General features: G+C 38.1%; 1 protein-coding gene across 1 annotated transcript; it reads right to left on the bottom strand.

The window, feature by feature from the left end:
- Nucleotides 1-21416: 21416 nt before the first annotated feature.
- Nucleotides 21417-22992, bottom strand: LOC145136325 (uncharacterized). Its single transcript, XM_079070459.1, has one exon. It carries the CDS (start codon nucleotides 22872-22874, stop codon nucleotides 21585-21587), a length of 1290 nt encoding a protein of 429 aa, XP_078926585.1. The 5' UTR covers nucleotides 22875-22992; the 3' UTR covers nucleotides 21417-21584.
- Between the last annotated feature and the right edge of the window lie 226 nt (nucleotides 22993-23218).

Here is a 23218-nt window from a genome sequence, read left to right as displayed (position 1 = left end):
CCAGTCTAGCTGTTGCATGCAGCTCAGGTGTGGTTTGTCAAACCCAATATAGATCTATACACAACTATCACGTTCTCCCTACAAGAGACTCTGGTTATAACTACCAGGAATTTTAACCCGTACTCAAGGAGTACTAAGAGGAATTTCTCACAATTTACGTTAACAAGTTTACGTGTGGTGTGTGTGAGTGTAAAACCTTTTTCTGTGGGAATAAAACCTTCCGAACTATGTTTGTTGTGTTAATGGAATCATAAACTATACCTATTATAGCTTATCAAAACATTTTGTAATGGTAGAAATCCTCTTTGTATATGATGTAAACCTTTATAATGAGGTAAAAGACATGTAATATAACCAACATGTACATATATATGATAATACACACCTTGCTCAGCAAGTTACAAGGTGTAAAGGAGTTACTGACAATTTTCTAGTTTTATCTTTTCTGTTCCTGTTCTTGGAATAATTATAGAAAAATCATACGAAGTCGAAAACTGATTCCGTAAATTCTAAGGGTTTAGAAAATGTGTCTAGTTTGTTCATAATTTTTATTATGATTTTTAGAAGTCTCTAACTGGTGTGAAAACGTTCATATTCACAAAATGGTCCGAATTCGTTTCTGAAATGATAGGCAGATTTGTAAAATCACCATAAATCGTAGAAAAATCATAAGGAGATGTGCAAGTAGTCATTTTAAAGTTATGAACCTGAACTATTTGCATATTAAACAGTTTTGAAAGATATTAAGTTTAAGATAGTCAAAACAGTCCGTGAATAAGACTCAACTTTTCTGATGAAAGCTGTTGTTTGAATTTAGTTAAGTTTTTGGTGTTTTAACTTGTATTCCCCCCCTAAAACTTGATGAAAACATAAAAATGTAGGGGTATGAACTCACCTTGAGTGATTTCAGTAGATGGATGATGAAGAAAAGAAGTGTTCAACTCAAGAACACTTTAGAAGATACTTGAAGATTCAAAGATCTAACAACAAATTTGACGATATTTGTGTAAGGAACTCAAGATTTGAGTGAAGAAATGTAAGGAAATAAAGTGTAGGATGAAGGTACTTACCAAAAGTGAAGGAAGAACTCAAGAACAGCCCTTGAATTTCGAGTTTGAGAGGGAGAGAGAAAGTGAGAGAAGTGTGTTTGTTCTTCTTTGAGAAAGAGTGAATAATGAGGGGAGTGAAGTGAAGATTTCCAGCCCTTTGATCTGATTATGGGCTGGTGAAATAGTGTGAAAGGACAACTAATTGACTAAGCATGGAGGAATAGTGACTGAGTATGGCCCTGGAGTGGGTGTGTGGGATTGCTTGTGTCATAATCTAAAGATAAAGTCAACACTCCACCCATAAATCTTACCTACTATATTTTATTCTTAGGCAAGGATTTTCCCCAAAATATAATTAAAATATGAAAATTTAGGGTTTATTATGTTAAAATACGAGTTTGGGTGACAATCCCATGTTAAAATCACGAAAAACGGGCTCAAAACGCTAAAAATATTGAAAACCGGGTAGAACTTGCTAAAATCCGAAATTCAGGGCCGGAGGTTCGGTCCTAGCCATGGGAACCGAAAGTGGATGGGAACCGAGAGTAGGGTTCGGCTGAGCAGTTTCGCATCTCGGACCGAAGGTAGTCTTCTCGGACCGAAGGTTAAGTTCGGTTCCTTAGCAGGTTCGGTTCAGGAGGTGGTTTCGGTTCTCAGGAGGTTTCGGTTCCTTAAGGGAGGTTCGGCTCCATAAGAGGGTTCGACTCCTTAAGAGGGTTCGACTCCTTAAGGCTGTTTTTCGCGTAGACTTCCGTTTTCGAGCTGTTTTCGTCTAAGTCGAGGGTCGGGATGCCCCGAGTGATTATAAAAAGTTGAGAGAGATTTTGAGAGAGATTTGGGAGAGATTTGACATACTTGGAGAGATTTCACATACTTGGAGAGATTTCTCATACAAAGAGAGATTTGGGAGAGATTTCACATTCTTGGAGAGATTTCTCATACAAAGAGAGATGTGGGAGAGATTTCACATACTTGGAGAGATTTCTCATACAGAGAGGGATTTGGGAGAGGTTTCACATACTTGGAGAGATTTCTCATACAGAGAGAGATTTGGGAGAGATTTCACATACTTGGAGAGATTTCTCATACAGAGAGAGATTTGGGAGAGATCTCACATACTTGGAGAGATTTCTCATACAAAGAGAGATTTGGGAGAGATTTCTCATACAAAGAGAGATTTGGGAGAGATTTCACACACTTGGAGAGATTTCTCATATAGAGAGAGATTTGGGAGAGATTTCACATGCTTGGAGAGATTTCTCATACAGAGAGAGATTTGGGAGAGATTTCACATACTTGGAGAGATTTGGGAGAGATTTCTGGTAGCGAGAGATAGAGCAAGAGAGATTTGAGAGAGACTTCGTTTGAGACCTTTTTGGAGGTTTAGCTTTGCTACGCAAGGTGTGTAAACCCCGTTAAGCCTTGTTATGAATGTTATACGCCCCCGAAGGGTATGTATTAATGTTTTATCGAGTAGTTCCATCACTTACCCTAATTTGGGTGTAGATTTTCTGAACACGTGAAACTTCTAAGCGATGCTTTGTATGACGATGGTGCGTTGTACAATAGTAAACATAAGGTAAACCCTAATATACAAGGGTTAATTAAGTTGACCGGTTTGACTTGTTGACTTTATTTGACTGTGACTTGACCAGAAATTGACGGTTGTCACATACGATCCTAAATCCTCAAATCCCCACTTTCAATAATTTTTGAGTGATAGTAGCGAGGCTTTGGAGCGTTTGAGAGCCCGGAGAAATAGGTCTAACGGTTTAGAGTTCTGCCAGCAAAATTTCCCAGTTTTCACAAAAAAAATTATAGGTTACACTTATTTTATTTCAATTGTAACTTATATATATATATATATATATATATATATATATATATATATATATATATATATATATATATATTGTAACGTCTGTGTTTCTGGGCTTGTCATTAATGTTGATATAGTAGTCTAGGTTAACCTTTGTAACCCGTTTTGAAATAATAGAAGTGTATTATTTGAGTATTATGTGTTATGTGCTTAATTGTGTGTCTTAATTTAATTAAGAATAAAAATAAGCATTAAAATGAAATATTAGATAAAGCCAATATCTATGGATAATGTTGTAGTAGTTGAAACGAGGTTTCCGAATATATAAAGAATGCCGAAATCCGAGTTATAACGAAGAAGTTATGACCTGACGAAGTTTCGCGATGGAACCGGCAACGTTGAATGACATAAAAAGTGAAATTTACGTTAGAGCGATATTTAGCCTTAGTGATATAAATGAAAGTCGAAGAGTTCGTTAAACCGAGAGCGTGCATAAAAAGAATGCCCAAGTCTGACTTCGTACGAAGAAGTTATGATTTTCCGAAGTTTCGACTTAGCAGTATGCAGCCCGAATACTCGATTTGAGATAGAGCGGTTTTTAGCCAAAACAATCTAAACGAGAATCGAATATCTCGTCATTAGTAGTGCAACGGTGAAAAGACAGATGAAAACGGACGTCGGATGAAGAAGTTATGATTTTATAAGGAAGTTTTCCTGTGCCGACCTACTAAAAATAATATAATAAAAATAAAGTCAAAATTAGCCAACGGAGTCTAAACGAAAGTTGTAGAGCGTAGTCTCACCTACGCATGGATATAAAGAACGTCGAAAACAGAGTTCGTATGAAGAAGATATGAATTTTTGAAGTTTATTAAATAATTAAAATATAAATTTAATTATTAATCCCGATATTATCCGAAGGGGAGTCACCGGACTTATCTGGGTTACGCCCATCGTACAGCGAAGCGTGACCAGCCTCGCACTCGAGTACTCCGATGACGTAAGCGCTGACGACTTCCGAGGCGTACGCCCCGCGTACTCCGAAGTTACGCCCAGCGTAACCCCGAAGCTCAGCCCCTATATAAAGGATGCGAGGGCAGCCGATTTCTTTTGCCATTTTCTTACTTTCTCTCTAAATTTTGCATCGTTTTGCATGCCAATTATATCCCGAAGCCCCGGTATTATTCCTGAGCCCCGAAGCAAGTCCCGAATCCCCAAAGATCCCGAAAAGTGAGATTCCCGAGCCGAAGCTCTGCCCGCGAGAAGCCCGGTGTGCGAAGTGATCCCGGTTTCACCGAAGAATACTACTTCTACAAGCCGTAGTGCTGTCTGATCATCTTCTGATCAAGTGAGTGTATATTCGTTTTCTTCTAACACATAGATATGAAGTATTCTTGTAAAATACGTGTTACGTGTTTATATATTATTTGTTTATGTGAACTAGTTGTTGAATGGATGTTTTGTACAGGTTTTAAGCTATATATAAATGTATATATTTTATCTACTAATATGTTGGGTAGAACATGGGTAGACAGTTGGTGTGTGATAAAATAAATTGATGAGAGGCCTCGATGTTGTTGTTGATCTAGTCATCTAGCGGAGTATGGATGACGACCACGGACTCATTCTAGACAGTCCAGTGGAACACTAGCAGGCTCATAACCTGTAGGTGTTGTGAACGATGTGTTCACCGGTGTACTCTATCCCCCTCATGGTTGCCTTTAGGACATCTATTGCTAAGGAAGCCCCTTTGCGGTAATGTCCGTCCCGATGAAAATCCTAGATTAGGTCCCTCGTAATAAGTTGTTGTTTTAGGGACATAAAGTGAGGACAACGGGAATGAGTAATCGGGTTATCGTTGGTTGGTGAAATTAAATATAATTATTTATTGTCGGTTGAAAACCCTATATGCTCACCAGGCTCCCAAGCCTGACCCACTCAGTTTTATTTGTATTACAGGAAGTGGTGCAAGGGCATAAGATGGATGAATCATCAAGTTGTTTTGTTTACAAGTCTGTATATGTATATATTTGTTGAATGACTTGTAATGTTATCGTTTATGCTTTATGGTCTGTATCGGAACATGACATCCCGATTTTTGATTATGAAATGAAATTATATTTCTTTATGAAATGTTTTGATAAAAAATCTATTTTATCATGTTTTGTTTTTGGGAACAAATTCCGCTACTCTTTTAAATCAAAAGAACTTACTCTGAAAATATTTAAAAAGCATAAATGAAACCGGTCTTTTCTGGCCGAGATTTTGGGGATGTCACAGTTGGTATCAGAGCATTAGTTTAAGCGAACTAGGAATTTGTAGGATTTCTAGAATTAAACTTAGAATGTTAAGTGAGGGTTATGAGGTGTGTCTGTTGTATTTTAGACACGAGCACTAGTTTATTTTAGGAAGCTGCCTAAAATGCTTTTATGTGCTAAATGTTATATGTTTCCATATATGATATTATTTGTTCAGATCTATGGTCTGTTGCCGACCGGATCTGGAAACCTTATGTGTATAGGATTCTAAGCGTACGTCGACGACATTAGAACTAGCATGTAAACGTTTCGGAGTGATAAGGATGATTTGAATATCTATCGTGAATAAGGATCTAATTTCACCTTATTCGGTGTATAGATCAAAATGGTGAGAACGAGGAGTGGAGTTGGAAATGCTGATGAAAACAGGAATCGACCACCTGTAATTGAACAAATAGCTGTTGAAGCTGCAGCACCAGAACAGATCACCATGGCTGGAGTGCAAGCCATGATTCGGGCTATGTTAGCCGAACAAAGGGAAGAAATGCGACAAATGTTACATGAAAATAGGGACGAACCAATCATACCCATTGAGGAACCCGAACTGATTCCCGAACAATCGGAGGAAGGAAACAATAGTCGCGCTGTGAGTCAAGTTGGGACTCAAGGAGAACGAAGGAATGACCCTGAAAGGAGAAACAACAAGGATGGGCGAATGTACAAGAATTTCTTGGGCGCCAAGCCGCCAAGTCTTTCTGGGAGCCCAAAGCCTGTTGAGATTATGGATTGGATCTCCGAAATGGAGATGGTATTTGAAAGTTGCGACTGTAGCAACAAACAGAAGACTGTCTTTGCAGTTAGACAACTGAAGACTGGAGTCTTGAGCTGGTGGAAGTTGTTGGCAGATACTATGCCACGAGGAGAAGCACTGAACATGTCATGGGAGGAGTTCTTGGAACAACTAAGGGCGCAGTACTGTTCAGAGATAGATCTGATTGATCTGAACAATGAGTTCCAAAACTTGAAGAAGTGGAGGATGAGCATAGATGACTATGCTACTGCATTCACTGAGAAGATGAAGTTATTTCCGTACCTAGTGCCAACAGAACTCTCCAAGATTGATAGGTTCGCTAATGGACTGCCTGCCGACTTTGGCCCGACAGTCAAGATGGCAACTACTCTGAAAACAGCTGTTCGAGCAGCTAAGAATGTGGAGGCCCAACAGAAGGAGAAGGGTCTGGAAAAGATAGATGTTGGTGAGAAAAGGAAGTTCGATGGACCTTCAGGGTCCAACAAGAAAAACAAGTTCTCGAAGTCTAGTTCGAGAGGAGGAGGAGGAGGAAGCGAAGCCAAATGGTGCGACAAATGTAAGAAGAAGCATCATGGAAAATGTGAAGTAGTGGCCACATGTTTTAAATGTGGGAAGTCAGGGCACTATGCCAATGAATGCACTCTCACCAAGAAAGTTTGTTATGGTTGTGGTGAGGAAAGGCACATCTCAAGGGATTGTCCGAAGAAGAAGGAGGCAGCAAAACCCAATATTCCCCCAAAGCCGAAGGCGAGAGCATTCCAGATGACACTGGAAGCTGCAAAAGATGAAGCTGATGTCGCTTCAGGTACCTTTCTCGTAAACAATTTGTCTGCCCAAATTTTATTTGATTCTGGAGCCAACTACTCCTTTATTTCGCATGAATTTGGTAGAAAACTAGCTTTGCCTGTTGATAGACTAGATAATGCTTTATTAGTCGAAGTTGCTAGTGGCAAGTTTGTACCTGTTAGCCATCGTATGAAAAACATCTTAATCGACCTAAATGGGAAAAAGTTTCACGAGGAATTATTGCCTATCGAACTAAACGGTTTCGACATCGTGTTGGGAATGGATTGGCTTAGCGCCAATGACGTCGAGATATTGTGCAAGAAGAAGATAGTAAAAGTAAACCCGCCAGGGAAAGAGTCATTTATGGTGTATGGAGATAAACGTAGAGTGAATTCTGGAATCATTTCCCTAATGAAAGCCAGAAAGTGTATGACCAAGGGATGTACATCATATTTGGCATTTGTGATCGATGCTAAGAAGGAGAAAAAGGAGATGCGAAGCATTCCTGTCGTGCGTGATTATCCGGAAGTATTTCCCGAAGATCTTCCCGGATTACCGCCTGATAGACAAGTGGAGTTCAGAATAGACTTGTTACCAGGGACGACGCCTATAGCAAAAGCACCTTACCGATTAGCACCGAAGGAGATGAATGAGCTGATGGTGCAACTTCAGGAGTTATTGGACAAAGGTTTCATTAGACCTAGTTCATCACCCTGGGGAGCTCCGGTGTTATTCGTGAAGAAGAAAGATGGAAGTATGAGAATGTGTATCGATTACAGAGAGCTGAACAAGGCAAAAATAAAGAATAGATATCCGTTGCCGAGGATTGATGACCTGTTCGATCAACTACAAGGTTCGAGCTATTTCTCGAAGATCGATCTTAGGTCAGGATATCATCATCTGAAAGTAAGAGAGCAGGATATAGAGAAGACTGCATTCAGAACACGATATGGACATTACGAGTTTTTGGTTTTGTCGTTTGGACTAACCAATGCTCCAGCAACATTCATGGATTTAATGAACAGGGTTTGTAATCCGTTCCTAGATAAATCTGTGATAGTGTTCATAGATGACATTCTGATTTATTCGAAAAGCCAAGAGGAGCATGGCAGACACTTGCGAGAAGTGTTAGAAGTCTTGAAGAAGGAGAAGCTATATGCTAAGTTCTCCAAATGTGATTTTTGGATTCGAGAAGTCCAATTCTTGGGTCACGTGGTCAACCAAGAAGGGATAATGGTTGATCCAGAAAAGATTGAAGCTGCAATGAAGTGGGAACAACCGAAAAGTCCCACGGAGATCCGAAGCTTTTTGGGATTAGCCGGATATTACCGAAGGTTTATCCAAGGCTTTTCTTCGATCGCTAGTCCATTAACAGCTTTGACCCACAAAGGAGCTACTTATGCTTAGAGTGATAAGCATAAAGAAGCATTCGAGAAGCTAAAGAAGAAACTATGCGAGGCACCGATACTTTCTCTGCCCGATGGAGTTGAGGACTTCGCTATTTATAGCGATGCGTCTGGGGTTGGATTGGGTTGGGTTTGATCGCATATGCGTCTCGACAGTTGAAAGAGCATGAAAAGAACTACCCGACTCATGACTTGGAGTTGGCGGCGGTAGTTTTCTCTCTAAAGATATGGAGGCATTACCTCTATGGCACGAAGTGCAAACTTTTCACTGATCATAAGAGTCTCCAGTATCTCTTTAATCAGAAAGAATTGAATATGAGGCAACGACGCTGGCTGGAATTACTCAAGGACTACGACTGCGAGATACTTTACCACCCCGGTAAAGCTAATGTTGTTGCTGATGCTCTCAGTCGGAAAGTCAATCTTGAAAGAAAAAGGCCAAAAGCGTTGAGAATAGAAGTTGTCTCGACAATTGTGGAGAGTATAAAGAAGGCTCAAGAAGAAGCTTCAGAGAAGAATGACCGAAAGGAGGAACGTTTGGGCAAAACGTTGGTGTTTGGTACAAACGGTCATGGACTGAAGGTATTCCAAGATCGTATTTGGGTACCTAAGTCAGGAGGAATAAGAGATCTTCTGATGGAAGAAGCTCACAAAACCATGTACTCAATTCATCCTGGCAGCACTAAAATGTATAGGGACCTGAAACCCTACTACTGGTGGCCGACGATGAAGCTTGATGTTGCAAAGTATGTGGCCGAGTGTGTGACTTGTGCGAGAGTCAAGACACAACATCAGAAACCATATGGGAGTTTAGAACCTTTGCTTGTGCCTATGGGTAAATGGGAAGACATTGCTATGGATTTTGTCACTAAACTGCCCAGAACGAAAAATGGTCACGACATGATTTGGGTGGTCGTTGATCGATTCACTAAGAGTGCGCATTTCATAGCAGCCAAGGAGAAATGGTCTATGGATAAGCTTGCGAATTCTTACGTGAAGGAAATTGTGAGGCTTCACGGTGTTCCGTTAACGATTGTATCAGATCGTGACAGCCGTTTCACCCTAAGATTTTGGAGAAGTCTACAAGAGGAATTGGGTACCAAGTTGTGTTTGAGTACAGCTTACCATCCACATACTGATGGTCAGAGCGAACGGACGATACAAACACTTGAAGATATGCTGAGAGCATGTACCCTGGAATTCCAAGGTAATTGGGATGAACATTTACCTTTGGTAGAATTTTCCTACAATAATAGTTTCCACTCGAGCATAAAGATGGCACCTTATCAAGCTTTGTATGGACAGAAGTGTCGTACGCCGTCTTGTTGGCTTGAGGCTGGGGAAAAGCAGTTTATGGGACCGGAGATAGTCCATCAAACTGCTGAAAAGTTGAAAATAATTAGGGAGAGAATGTTAGCAGCCCAGGATCGTCAAAAGAGCTATGCTGACAACAAGCGAAGACCGATGACTTTTGAAGTTGGAGATTCGGTTTTGCTTAAAGTCTCACCGTGGAAGGGACTTATAAGATTTGGTAAAAGGGGAAAGTTAAGTCCAAGGTTTATTGGACCGTTTAAAGTTCTTCAGAGGATTGGGAACCAAGCTTACAAGCTCGAACTACCAGAAGAACTGAATGGTATTCATAACACATTTCACGTGTGTTATTTGAGGAAGTTCACGGGAGAAGTTCCCGACATGATTCCACTTTCGGAGTTGAGAATCGATGAGAACAAAAGGTTGATTGAAGAACCAGAGGCAATCGTTGACCGAAAGACTAAGAAGTTGCGACGCAAGATGGTCGAGTTAGTGCTTGTCCGATGGAAACACACGAATGGGCCAAATCTCACCTGGGAGACGGAGAGTGACATGATGAGTCGCTATCCGCATTTGTTTGTTGGTGTGTGATTCCGGGGACGGAATCATTCTAAGGTGGAGAGAATTGTAACGCCTGTGTTTCTGGGCTTGTCATTAATGTTGATATAGTAGTCTAGGTTAACCTTTGTAACCCGTTTTGAAATAATAGAAGTGTATTATTTGAGTATTATGTGTTATGTGCTTAATTGTGTGTCTTAATTTAATTAAGAATAAAAATAAGCGTTAAAATGAAATATTAGATAAAGCCAATATCTATGGATAATGTTGTAGTAGTTGAAACGAGGTTTCCGAATATATAAAGAATGCCGAAATCCGAGTTATAACGAAGAAGTTATGACCTGACGAAGTTTCGCGATGGAACCGGCAACGCTGAATGACGTAAAAAGTGAAATTTACGTTAGAGCGATATTTAGCCTTAGTGATATAAACGAAATTCGTAGAGTTCGTTAAACCGAGAGCGTGCATAAAAAGAATGCCCAAGTCTGACTTCGTACGAAGAAGTTATGATTTTCCGAAGTTTCGACTTAGCAGTATGCAGCCCGAATACTAGATTTGAGATCGAGCGGTTTTTAGCCAAAACAATCTAAACGAGAATCGAATATCTCGTCATTAGTAGTGCAACGGTGAAAAGACAGACGAAAACGGACGTCGGATGAAGAAGTTATGATTTTATAACGAAGTTTTCCTGTCCCGGCCTACTAAAAATAATATAATAAAAATAAAGTCAAAATTAGTCAACGGAGTCTAAACGAAAGTTGTAGAGCGTAGTCTCACCTACGCATGGATATAAAGAACGTCGAAAACGGAGTTTGTATGAAGAAGATATGAATTTTTGAAGTTTATTAAATAATTAAAATATAAATTTAATTATTAATCCCGATATTATCCGAAGGGGAGTCACCGGACTTATCCGGGTTACGCCCAGCGTACAGCGAAGCTTGACCAACCTCGCACTCGAGTACTCCGATGACGTAAGCGCTGACGACTTCCGAGGCGTACGCCCCGCGTACTCCGAAGTTACGCCCAGCGTAACCCCGAAGCTCAGCCCCTATATAAAGGATGCGAGGGCAGCCGATTTCTTTTGCCATTTTCTTACTTTCTCTCTAAATTTTGCATCGTTTTGCATGCCAATTATATCCCGAAGCCCCAGTATTATTCCCGAGCCCCGAAACAAGTCCCGAAGCCCCAAAGATCCCGAAAAGTGAGATTCCCGAGCCGAAGCTCTGCCCGCGAGAAGCCCGGTGTGCGAAGTGATCCCGGTTTCACCGAAGAATACTACTTCTACAAGCCGTAGTGCTGTCTGATCATCTTCTGATCAAGTGAGTGTATATTCGTTTTCTTCTAACACATAGATATGAAATATTCTTGTAAAATACGTGTTACGTGTTTATATATTATTTGTTTATGTGAACTAGTTGTTGAATGGATGTTTTGTATAGGTTTTAAGCTGTATATAAATGTATATATTTTATCTACTAATATGTTGGGTAGAACATGGGTAGACAGTTGGTGTGTGATAAAATAAATTGATGAGAGGCCTCGATGTTGTTGTTGATCTAGTCATCTAGCGGAGTATGGATGACGACCACGGACTCATTCTAGACAGTCCAGTGGAACACTAGCAGGCTCATAACCTGTAGGTGTTGTGAACGATGTGTTCACCGGTGTACTCTATCCCCCTCATGGTTGCCTTTAGGACATCTATTGCTAAGGAAGCCCCTTTGCGGTAATGTCCGTCCCGATGAAAATCCTAGATTAGGTCCCTCGTAATAAGTTGTTGTTTTAGGGACATAAAGTGAGGATAACGGGAATGAGTAATCGGGTTATCGTTGGTTGGTGAAATTAAATATAATTATTTATTGTCGGTTGAAAACCCTATATGCTCACCAGGCTCCCAAGCCTGACCCACTCAGTTTTATTTGTATTACAGGAAGTGGCGCAAGGGCATAAGATGGATGAATCATCAAGTTGTTTTGTTTACAAGTCTGTATATGTATATATTTATTGAATGACTTGTAATGTTATCGTTTATGCTTTATGGTCTGTATCGGAACATGACATCCTGATTTTTGATTATGAAATGAAATTATATTTCTTTATGAAATGTTTTGATAAAAAATCTATTTTATCATGTTTTGTTTTTGGGAACAAATTCCGCTACTCTTTTAAATCAAAAGAACTTACTCTGAAAATATTTAAAAAGCATAAATGAAACCGGTCTTTTCTGGCCGAGATTTTGGGGATGTCACATATATATATATATATATTCCTAGTAGGTATTATAAATTTATAAATAAGACTTCAGTGATTCCATGTCATATTACTGATTGATCTCATTACATGGGTGATGTCTAGGCTAGATTTAGTGAGGTGTTTAAGGTGGGATTTCCAAACAGTATACGTTGTATACCAAAAGGACCCTACCTCCGATGTGATCTTACATGTTCCTCCTTACTTGATAGATCTTGATGTAGACGTTGGGATTGTTGTTGAATCTAGACTATCATTAGTCAAGAAGGATACTAGACTAAGACTTAGTGATGTTCAAACTTAGTGTAACGCCCGACTGTTCCAAGGGTATTATTCTTCTAATCATTTATTTAATTGTTTTAATCATGTAAGTTATTGTTGGGCTTAGAGAATTGGGCCTTCATGAATGGGCTTCGCTGAGGCCATACGTTGGGCGTAAGCTTGGTGTACGCGGGACGTATATGGAACAAAAGGGATCGCGGATCCATGCACGTACGCGCAACATACGTGCTCATATCAAAAACCCTAATTTTTAGGGTTCAAGCCCTATATAATGTCATTAAGTCCCATGTGTTAGCCTCCTTATCAGCCTCTGTTGTTCAGACACCCTAAAATCGAACCCTTTATCATCTTCGTGTGTTCTTGACCTTGTGGAGTGCATTTTTGATAGTTTGGTGCCTTGGAAGGATGAAGAAGAAGTTGGTGAAGGAGAGTAGTTGGAGTTTGAGCTTGAAGATCTGGATTATCTTCATTATTTGGCACACATTTGAGGTATAAAGCTCAGAACTTGCTTTGTTAATGCTTAGATCTACTTTGTTTGAGTTTTTGGACCTTTTTAGTCCCATAGATGAGATCTTGTCGGTTATTGTCATTTCTGGAAGCTTAGAGTTGCTACTCTTGGTGTTCATTTGGTCCTTGAGTCATAAAGTTGCCATATTTTAGGCTTTGAATCATCCATGCACGAGTTTGGATTCATTTTACGAAAGTAATGTTTGATATTTCGAGATTTGGTTCATTAGGGGCATGCAAAGCCACCAAGTTTACGACTTTATGGTTTAAGACACTTCATATGACTTGATTTAAGAGCTTATTGGGATTATGGCTTAGTGAGTGAGTATGTTGGGTGTACAAGCTAGTACGCACAGCGTACAAGCCATGCAGCCTATACGCTTAGCGTACAGTTGAGTAGGCCCCACGTACTCAATGGATTTGGGCTTTGCGTCTTTTGGGCCTCGGATGAGCTGCTTTCATGGACTTTGTGTCTTGGGCCTTAGTGGGCCATTTGGAATTGAACCTTTGGGATAGGGAAGCATTATTGGGCCTTAGGCTAAGGCCCATATGAAGGGATTGGGCCCAATTAGAAATTGGGCCATATGTTGGGCCTTGATGGATTGGATTGTGATTAAGGATTTCATTCTTGGACCAAGTTATGTTAGGGGTAAAATAGTCTTTTTACCCCACGTAGGGATTTTTGGTTATGATGTAGATCCTAAATGTTAATTAGTTGTTTTGGGCAATTGATAGCTCGGGAGCTGTAGGACCAGCAGTCAGGGATCATTCGTTTCATTCAGCTTTTCGAGGTGAGTTTCCTCACTGGGTTTATGTCACAACTAGCAATTTTTAGCTAGAAAGTTCTTTTCTCATGTAAACATCATCTACTGTAAAGCATGTACTCTGAGTAAAAATCATACTCTGCCTAATCAAAACCATCCATTTAAATCCAAACTCTTGACTTAAGTTCAAAACCTAATACAATATATTCCATATAGTCAACTATGGGTTGAAAACCCTAGAAATCCTGGTTCAAGCTATTATGGACTAGGATTCTCTTATTGGGCCTAATGGACCAATAAACTCCCCATTTAACTACTTTGGGCCTAGGAACCTTATTTGGGCTCTAATGAAACCCACATTCATGAAACAAAAACATAATGGGCCATGTTGGGCCATAAATGATTCATTAGCCCTACTGGGTCGTAAACTCCATTCCTTCACCACCTTTGCGCCGTAGACCCATAAAAAAGGGCCCAATAGGCCGAAAAATATTATTTGGGCCCCATAGATTCGAACTAAACTAAGGAAGGGCCGAAACCACTTCATCTCCATTTTCCTTTAGCCCATTCTCGGCCCAACTAACAAAAACAAAAAAAGGGGGAAAAGAGATTAATCTAGCAAGTGACACATAACCTTTGCATGGTGGATTTCCATGCAACATCACCTCACCATCTCTCTCTCTCTTCTTATTATCGGCCGAGACCCCCCCCCCCCCTCTCTCCACATCTCACTTCAAAATTATTCAAACTCCCTCTCAAATCCTCTTACGCTCAAGGAGAAACTCTCTCATTTCCTTTGCCATTTTCGTGATCTTGGGTGAGATTCCAAGAGCTTTTCAACAAGTATCATCTACTTGGTAAGTTGTCATCTTACGTAAGTCATTGATTTCCATTTTTAAGCCAAGAACACCCCCTTACATGGTTCATTTCGTGTTCTAGCTTCCTAGGACCATCTAAGTCCGAAAATCATTCTCAAGAAGCTTCCTAAAGCCGAGATCTTCTCACATCTTTACCAAAAACCGAATCCAAACCTCAAAGTGAGTTCATACCCCTTGATTTTCGGTTTTTGCTATGTTTTGGGGAAGGATACAAGTTGCTATGTGCTAGATCTATGTATTTGTGCATGTTATGTGTGTTTTCTAAGTTATATGTTGTGATTATGGGAAGAACATCATAGATCTTGACAATATTTGGAAACTACAACACTTTATACAACTTACCATAAGATAAAAGTGCTAAACAAGTTAAGAATGTTGAAAAACTAAATAAAATCTTGTAAAGGGACCATTTGGACAAGAAAACAAAAAGATTAAGCCTTTTATGATATTCACGGTTTTTCAAGGACCAAAAGAGTTATTTTTGTATAAAAATGGGTTTTTATGATAATCATAGTTTTAAAAGGGTTAAAAGTGTTAAATTTCGTATTATGGGCCTTAATGTGGTCCTTCACGGTTTTGTTGGGCCAAATTGTAAATTTAAGATTTTTATGGATTAAATTGTCATTTAACACAAACTTGAGCCAAAAATGTAAATTTACGATTTTATGGGCTGAAAATGGCACTTTATTTTAAATTGGGCCGAAAATGTCATTTTATCTAAAAAGGGGCTGAAAATGTAAATTATATATATAAATAGGCCGAAAATGTAAATTTTAATTTAATGGGCCGAAAACATCAATTTATATTTACTTGGGCCAAAAATGTCAACTTACATACAATTGGACTAAAGATGTAAATCTTCATGTTTATTGGGCCTAACATGTATAGTCCATGTTAATGGGCTCTAGTGGCCCATTTACATGCTTACTGGGCCTGGATTATACATTACATGTTTATTGGGCATTGGTGGCCCATTTACATGCTTATTGGGCCTGGATTATACATTACATGTTTATTGGGCCTTAGTGGCCCATATACATGCTTAATGGACCTAAACTATACATTACATGTTTACTGGGCCTTAGTGGTCCTTCTATATGTCCGTTGGGCCTCGTGCATTCATATACATACTCATTGGGTTTTTCAAACATAAAACATACAAGTAAACGTTATATAACATAATACAATATTCGCGTAAACTCAGTCAAGGATGCTAGTGAGACATGTCTGTTGACACCTCTAGAGTGTACAATCGTAGCCTGTAGTTATAACCAGAGTCTCCTGGAGGGAGAGCGAGAGTTTGTGTATAGATTTATACGAGGTGTCACCCCACACCTGAGCTGTTCGCTATAGTTAGACTAGGTCAGTCTAGGGTGACAAACCTTACCTTAATCAAGTCGGCGCCTAAAAACGTCACGACAGGCGAATTCGTCATAATCAAGTATGGTTAAAACGGCTCACATAGAGATCCCCTCCAACATAATTTTATGGAACACCTATAAAATATTGTTGATACGAAAACATACATACACTGATATTCGGTCTTAGGGTTGAGACCAAAACGCTTTTATAAACAGAAAATATAGGATTTTCTGGAGAAATACACAGCTAAACAATGCCTCTTACTTACAACAGAAAATACAGGATTTTTATCCGGATTACATTTTTATATACATTCCAAAAACAGAAAACACACATACATTAATACCTGATTTGATACATCACTTTCAAACCATTTTTACAGAAAATATCGGATTTTCTGGTGTTTTACAAACAATACAAATTTTTTTATTCAAATATGCTTATGAACTCACCAACATTATATATGTTGACGTTTTCAAAATAACTTGTATTCTCAGGGAATCGTTAAGCGGAAAAGGACATCAGAAAATGTGGAATTTGATATATTTTGTTATCATCATACATTGAATATCTTGGCATGTAATTTATGATACTATACTTGATGTAAACAATGCTGGTTGTATTTTGATATGTATGATGATGGTGTTGTCTTGTTTCATTTATATACATTGTGATGATATTACAAGATGAAGTCACGCATTAGCCCCCAGACGTTTCCGCCGTCTGGTTCCGGGGGTGTGACAGTTTAGCGGGTCCAAGGCACCAAGGCCGACCCTTGATTGGTTATGTTGATATACTTATGGTCTGTGTGATACTTGTATGTGCTTGTATATGTATGTTTATTGGGTGGGACCCGTATCTCATTGGGTGGGGCCCGTTATATGATATGTTTGGTATGCGGTATCTTGGGGAACTCACTAAGATTTGTGCTTACGGCTTTTAGTTTATGTTTCAGGTACTTCCGGTTCCAAGGGGAAGAGCTCGAGTTAACTGCATCGTACACACCATATGGATTATGTTTATGGGACATACTCTGATTTTCATGATGTTGACACATTTATTTATTTGGGTTTTATGAAAAATGTTGTGGATTACTATTTTTACTTAAATAAAAAATGAAATTTTTGGGTCATAATTTTTGGATGTTTCACTTGGATCACATCAAAGGAAAAGCTAAGTGCCAAGGTGAAGTGCTGCCGAATTCACTAGTCTTCCACTTTTAACAAGTGAGTGCATAATTACTTTCATCTTACACATAGATATGAAGTATTTAGATAATTAAATGTTATATGTGTTTATTATCTACGATAAAGATGTTATGTGTTAAATGAAATAATATAAGATGATCTTTATATGATTTTCTACCGTACATGTACTTTTATACTTATAATTAGGGATGAGCTTTAGAACCGGACCGGTTCGGAACCGGAACCGATTTTCCTATATTATAAGAACCGGGAACCGGACCGCCGGTTCTAGCGTCGGTCCCGATTTTCCGGTTATTTTTCAAATTAGAACCGGTTGAAATGTTGTAGACGATATGTTATCTTTCGGAGCTTGTAAATAATTCAATATTTAACCAAATTATGACTTTTTAGACTCTAAATTGAAGTACAAACACTAAATTACATGATGAAAAAAGAATCAAGTAATTCCGACTTCATATGAGTGAGTTATGCGCATTTTAAAAGCGGGACAGATTCTAAAAAAAATGCTGAAACAAAAAATACGCAGCATTGATATGCTGTCTTCCGGGGTCTATAGCGAATTCAATATCTAAGCAAAATATGTGTTTGTACAGTCTAAAATGAAGTACAAACACCAAATTACATGTTGGAAAAAAAATAAAGTAATTCCGACGTCATATGAATGAGTTATGCACATTTAAAAAACGGAACAAATTCAAAAAAAAACAAAAAAAGTGCTGAAATAGAAAAAACGCAGCATCAATATTTTTTCTTCCGGGGCATGTGTCTGATTCAATATCTAACCAAAATACATGTTTGTAGAGTCAAAAATGAATTACAAACTCCAAATTACATGTTGGAAAAAAAATCAACTAAATCCGACTTCATATGAGTGAGTTATGTGCATTTTAAAAAACGAAAAAAATGTTAAACCGGTTCCGGTTTTTAGAACCGGGACCGGTTTTCATAAAACTGGAGAACCGGTAACCGGACCTTGTTACCAATTCCGGTTCCGGTTCGGTTCCGGTCCGGTTCCGGTTCCGGCGGTTCTAATGCTCATCCCTACTTATAATATTGGGTAGCGTTGGGTGACGAAAGATGATAAATGATGAGGGTGATGGGTGATGAGAGATGAAAACAATGATAATATGCCATGACTTTAAATAGTACTAGTGTACTCACAATGTAGAAATAGACTAGTGTACTAACGATGTAGAAATAGTAGTAGTGTACTAACGATATAGAAATAGTACTAATGTACTAACAATGTAGAAATAGTACTAGTGTACTAACGATGTACAAATAGTACTAGTGTACTAACAATGTAGTTATCTAACAGAGTATAGGTGACGACCACAAACTATTCAAGGCAGTCACATGGGACACATGCATGTTTATAACCTGTAGGTGATGGGTTATGTGTCCATTTGATGTACTATACTCCTATTGACATGTATTACGGATAAATCCATGAAACAATACTGTCAGCAACGATGTTTACGATGATCCTTAGGATAGGTCCTACTAACATGTATTGCAGAGAAATCCCTGAAACAGTACTGTCAGCAACGAAGTTCATGATGATCCTTAGGATAGATCCTTAGAGATGAATATAGAAGAAAATGGGGATGAGTAATTGGGTTAATTGTTTGATAGATAATTAAACATATTAATTATATTATCGTGGGTTGAAAACTCTATGTACTCACTAGGTTTCCCAACCTGGCCCACTCAGTTTCTTTGTATCACAAGTAGTACAAAGATAATGATGTTTGGATCCCACGAGGCATGTTTATAACCTGCTGGTGATGGACTATGTGTTCATTTGATGTACTAGACTCCTACTGACATGTATTGCGGAGAAATCCCTGAAACAGTACTGTTAGCAACGATGCTCACGATGATCCTTAGGATAGGTCCTACTGACATGTATTGTGGAGAAATCCCTAAAACAGTATTGTCAGCAACGATGTTCATGATGATCCTTAGGATAGATCCTTAGAGATGAATATAGAAGAAAACGTGGGTGAATAACTGGGTTAATTGTTTGATAGATAATTAAACGTATTAATTATATTATCGTGGGTTGAAAACCCTTTGTACTCACCAGGTTTCCCAACCTGACCTACCCAGTTTCTTTGTATCACAAGAAGCAATACAAAGATAATGATGTCCGGATCCGATGAGAGATTCGAGGAAATATAGGCCATAGTATAAAAGATGTTGTAAGGTCGGTAATGATTACGTTTATACTTATGTTTCTTGTATCAGTTATGACATCCTAAGTTTTTAATAATCAATGAAAAATATTTATTCAGAAATACTTTTATGGGACAAATTATGCATTCATAAAAGAATACTCTGATTTAAAATAAAGATAAATAAAAATGTCTTTTTTGACCGTAAAAATGAGGATGTCACAGATGAAATAACATATATGATTTAAAATCAAAGGAAATAGTAAAAACAACGATTATATAATATTTCATCAAATTCAAGTGTCACACAATCATCTAGAAAAATTGGTTTGCTAATGTATATGATACAATACAAAAGTTGAAAAAAAAAATCTTATAAATCATTCTTAAAAAGTTGTAGTGAAATAATTTTATAAAAAAAAACTATATTGGACAAATTTGAAAAAAAAAACCTTTAAGTTCATACCAAATTTGTTATAATACAGGCCAAAAATATAAAATTTGTAAGAAGGAAAACCTATTCATCTTAAGATAAGAGGTAATCATAAAGAAAAATGAGTTGGTTACTCTTTAAAACATAAAATCATTTATTTGGTAACTTTAGAATATTCTGAAAAAGTTAAGGTAATAATAATAATCATCCTAAAATTTATAAATCTCACATCTGTTTTTAATATAAACTTTTAGTTTGTGGTTGGACTTTAGGTACCATTTTTATTTTATTATTTTTGTTTTTTTATATCTGTTTAATATTCAAAAACATATCTTAGTTAATAATTCTATATTTTTTTATATTAATAAATCAGATATATTTTAAATATGGAAAAAAATATTATGTTACAATATTCATAGTTGAATATTATAACATAATTTTTGTGTCTTTTAAACTGTCCACTTCTCACGTCTCTTTATATTTTTATGTTTCATTTTTTTTTGTTGATACTCAACATTTTTGTGGTTGATTTTTGAACTGTTTCACACACGTGCCACAGACACGTATAATTATTAAATTATTAATATATGTAAATCATTTAACAAAACATAATGTATAGTTGCATGGTACCTTAGAGGTAATTGTTATTTTCCTCTTGATCTTCATCTACTTCTTGATATGCATCGCATTAATCATTATCATCTTCTACTAATTGTGTATTTGTATTGTGCACTTGGACACCATCTTATACTATGGATTTGTATTGTGCACTTGGACACCTTCTTGTACTATTTGTAAATTTTCATTAGGAACCATATCATATTTACCCTAGTTTTAGATTTTCCTTAGGATTCTCGATATCATCTTGTACTACTTGTAGATTTTCTTTGAAAACTTCATTCTCTTTCTCTTATTCATCCGACTCTCATAACATTTCACATAGCATACTTTCTACATTACTTATGCAAACTATTTCCATGTCAAATCAACTAACATTCTATTCATAAAGGAAATAACATTCAAAAAATATTTGAGAAAAACGACGTGCACACTTTGGAAAAGTGGAAGAAAAAGCACATCTGGCAGAAATGAAAATCTCATTTTCTTGACTTTCTGTAATCAGTCTTTCTTTTTGTATTAAGTCAAAAAAGAAGCACCCATATATAGCCTACCAGATTAACATGTAACTTTTTTCCACAATAAGTCAACTTATATGGATAAAGTGGTTAAACGAGCAATGATGTTTGTCTATGTAAAGTGTTGCATACATGAAGTATATTTCTTTATTAAACTAATTGAACTATCTGAATGAGACTAAATGACCATTTACCCTTTGACTCCAACAGTAAAAAGGAAACACCACCTTACAAAGGTTTAGAGCAAACATCATTCAAGAATCAAGTCATAACCAGAAAAATAATCATAATGGTACCACAAGTGAACTTGATTTATCAACAATTTCTTGAACATTTGGCAGTTTAAAGAAACCAACAAGCAAGACAAAATCAGCATGGAATATCATCAAATTAAAGCAAACATCATTCAAGAATCAAATCAAAGTGAATGCAGATTCAGATTCAAAAAGATATTTAGCCAAATGAACTCTCATCTTGTTTAAGCCGCAAATTATAGAAAAAATTTACTACTTACACTGCATTGTTCTACAGCTACATGCAAATATCAAACACTAACCTGTAAAGATAACAAAAGTATACTCTGTCTTCATTCTGGGAGCAAAAAGGTTTCTGGTTTCATAGATTCAGTCGGGGAGCTATCATTTGAACTTACTGGATTCACCATGGAAGCAGCAGATTCACGACTTCTCTTATCAAGCTGAACCAGGCTCCTACTTGCTAATATTGCCTGTGGAACCAAATCATGACAGGATCTTGCATACAAACACTGAACTGCCATTGATGCTGCATCTTTCACATCGTTAGAATTCAAGGGGCACAATAAACAATGTCCCAGAATCCTCAAAACTGGCTGTAATAGCTCCCATGGAAGTGGAATTCTAGTCCCTCTCGCTATATTGTTAGAATATCCATCATTGATCTGCAAATTCTTCATCTGTTCCAAAACATTCTCCTCGCTTTCTATTTCTTCTGTACTAATGGTATCAGTAATCATGGTGGTTTGGGGTTTTTGGTCGAATTCAGACTTGCAAGGGCAATCCTGGCCAGCCCAATCAGTGGCATATTTGCAGAAATCAAGTTTCGACGACACTGGCATTTGAGAGATCTGCTTGTAGTAACAGTCTAAAGCAACTCCTACAATCGTAGCGCGTTTCGTTGATTTTATAGCTGTTTGTGGCTCGAGCGGAGGTGATACGACTGTGATCGTAGGCTGAGAAGGCTGAGATTGAGAATTATCGTTGGATTTAGATGAGCTAGGGTTTTGTATGGTGTTGACAACCCTAGGATAGTGATAGAGAGACGGTTGAGAGAGATCGGGGATGGAAATGAGCATAGGTTTCCCGGCACGAGACTTTGTTTCCGATGAATATACAGCAATGAGAACAGCTTCTAATCCAGCAACTGATGGAGGAGGCAAGGAGAGAGAGTGGATACGAGAAAAATAGATGCCGGCGAGGAGAGGGATGAAGGAGATGACTACGAGACGGAGGTCGGAATCATCGGAGAGAAAGGTGTCATACAGCCAGTGGCAGATTGGACCGTCTCCGGCGGCAGACGCATGGGAGGTAGTTAGAGACGATGATACAGCGCTGTATGCGGTGCCGGAGGACAAGAGGGATCGTGCTGGTCGATCGGAGTCCGCCAGGGATGAAATCGGGTTCGGGTCTCCGGTGTCGTATTCATCACCGGTTAAAAGGGCTGACAATAGCTGGATGCGAGAACGGGCTTTCGAATTGGAGATGGAATTCGTGTGTTCGTCGTCTGTGGTGGTAGTCGCTATTGCCAGCCCGGCATTGTTGTCATGTTGTTTCGCGTGCGTGAGTGTTTGGGAGGAAGAGGGAGGAGATACGCCGGGGATTTGGGGAGGGAAGTCCATCTACGGTGGTAGCTATGGCAGTTCCCCGGCGTGACGTTTTTGGTGCGAGAACGAAAACAAAACTGAAACGGAAACGGAAACGGAAACGTGGCTTACATGAAGTCGTTGCTGTTTCAGTATAATTTGAAAATTTTGTAGAAATGATTATTATGTATCTAAATGTAAATTATAACAGTTATATATAAATAAAAGTGTAATAATGACAATTATATAAATAAGAGTTTAAATATAAGGAAAATGTCTTTTTTTTAATAGAACCTTTTTTTTACAAAATTCATAATTGGTCTTTATGGTTTGTAAAATATTTCATTTTGAAAACTTTCAAGGAAAACGTCACGACACTA

The sequence above is a fragment of the Lactuca virosa genome, chromosome 9 (genome assembly GCF_052849685.1).
Source record: "Lactuca virosa cultivar CGN04683 chromosome 9, Lactuca_virosa_CGN04683_v6, whole genome shotgun sequence".
NCBI classification, from domain to species: Eukaryota; Viridiplantae; Streptophyta; class Magnoliopsida; order Asterales; family Asteraceae; genus Lactuca; species Lactuca virosa.
Note: the sequence above shows the minus strand (reverse complement) of the source record. Positions and strands in the feature narration are given on the sequence as shown.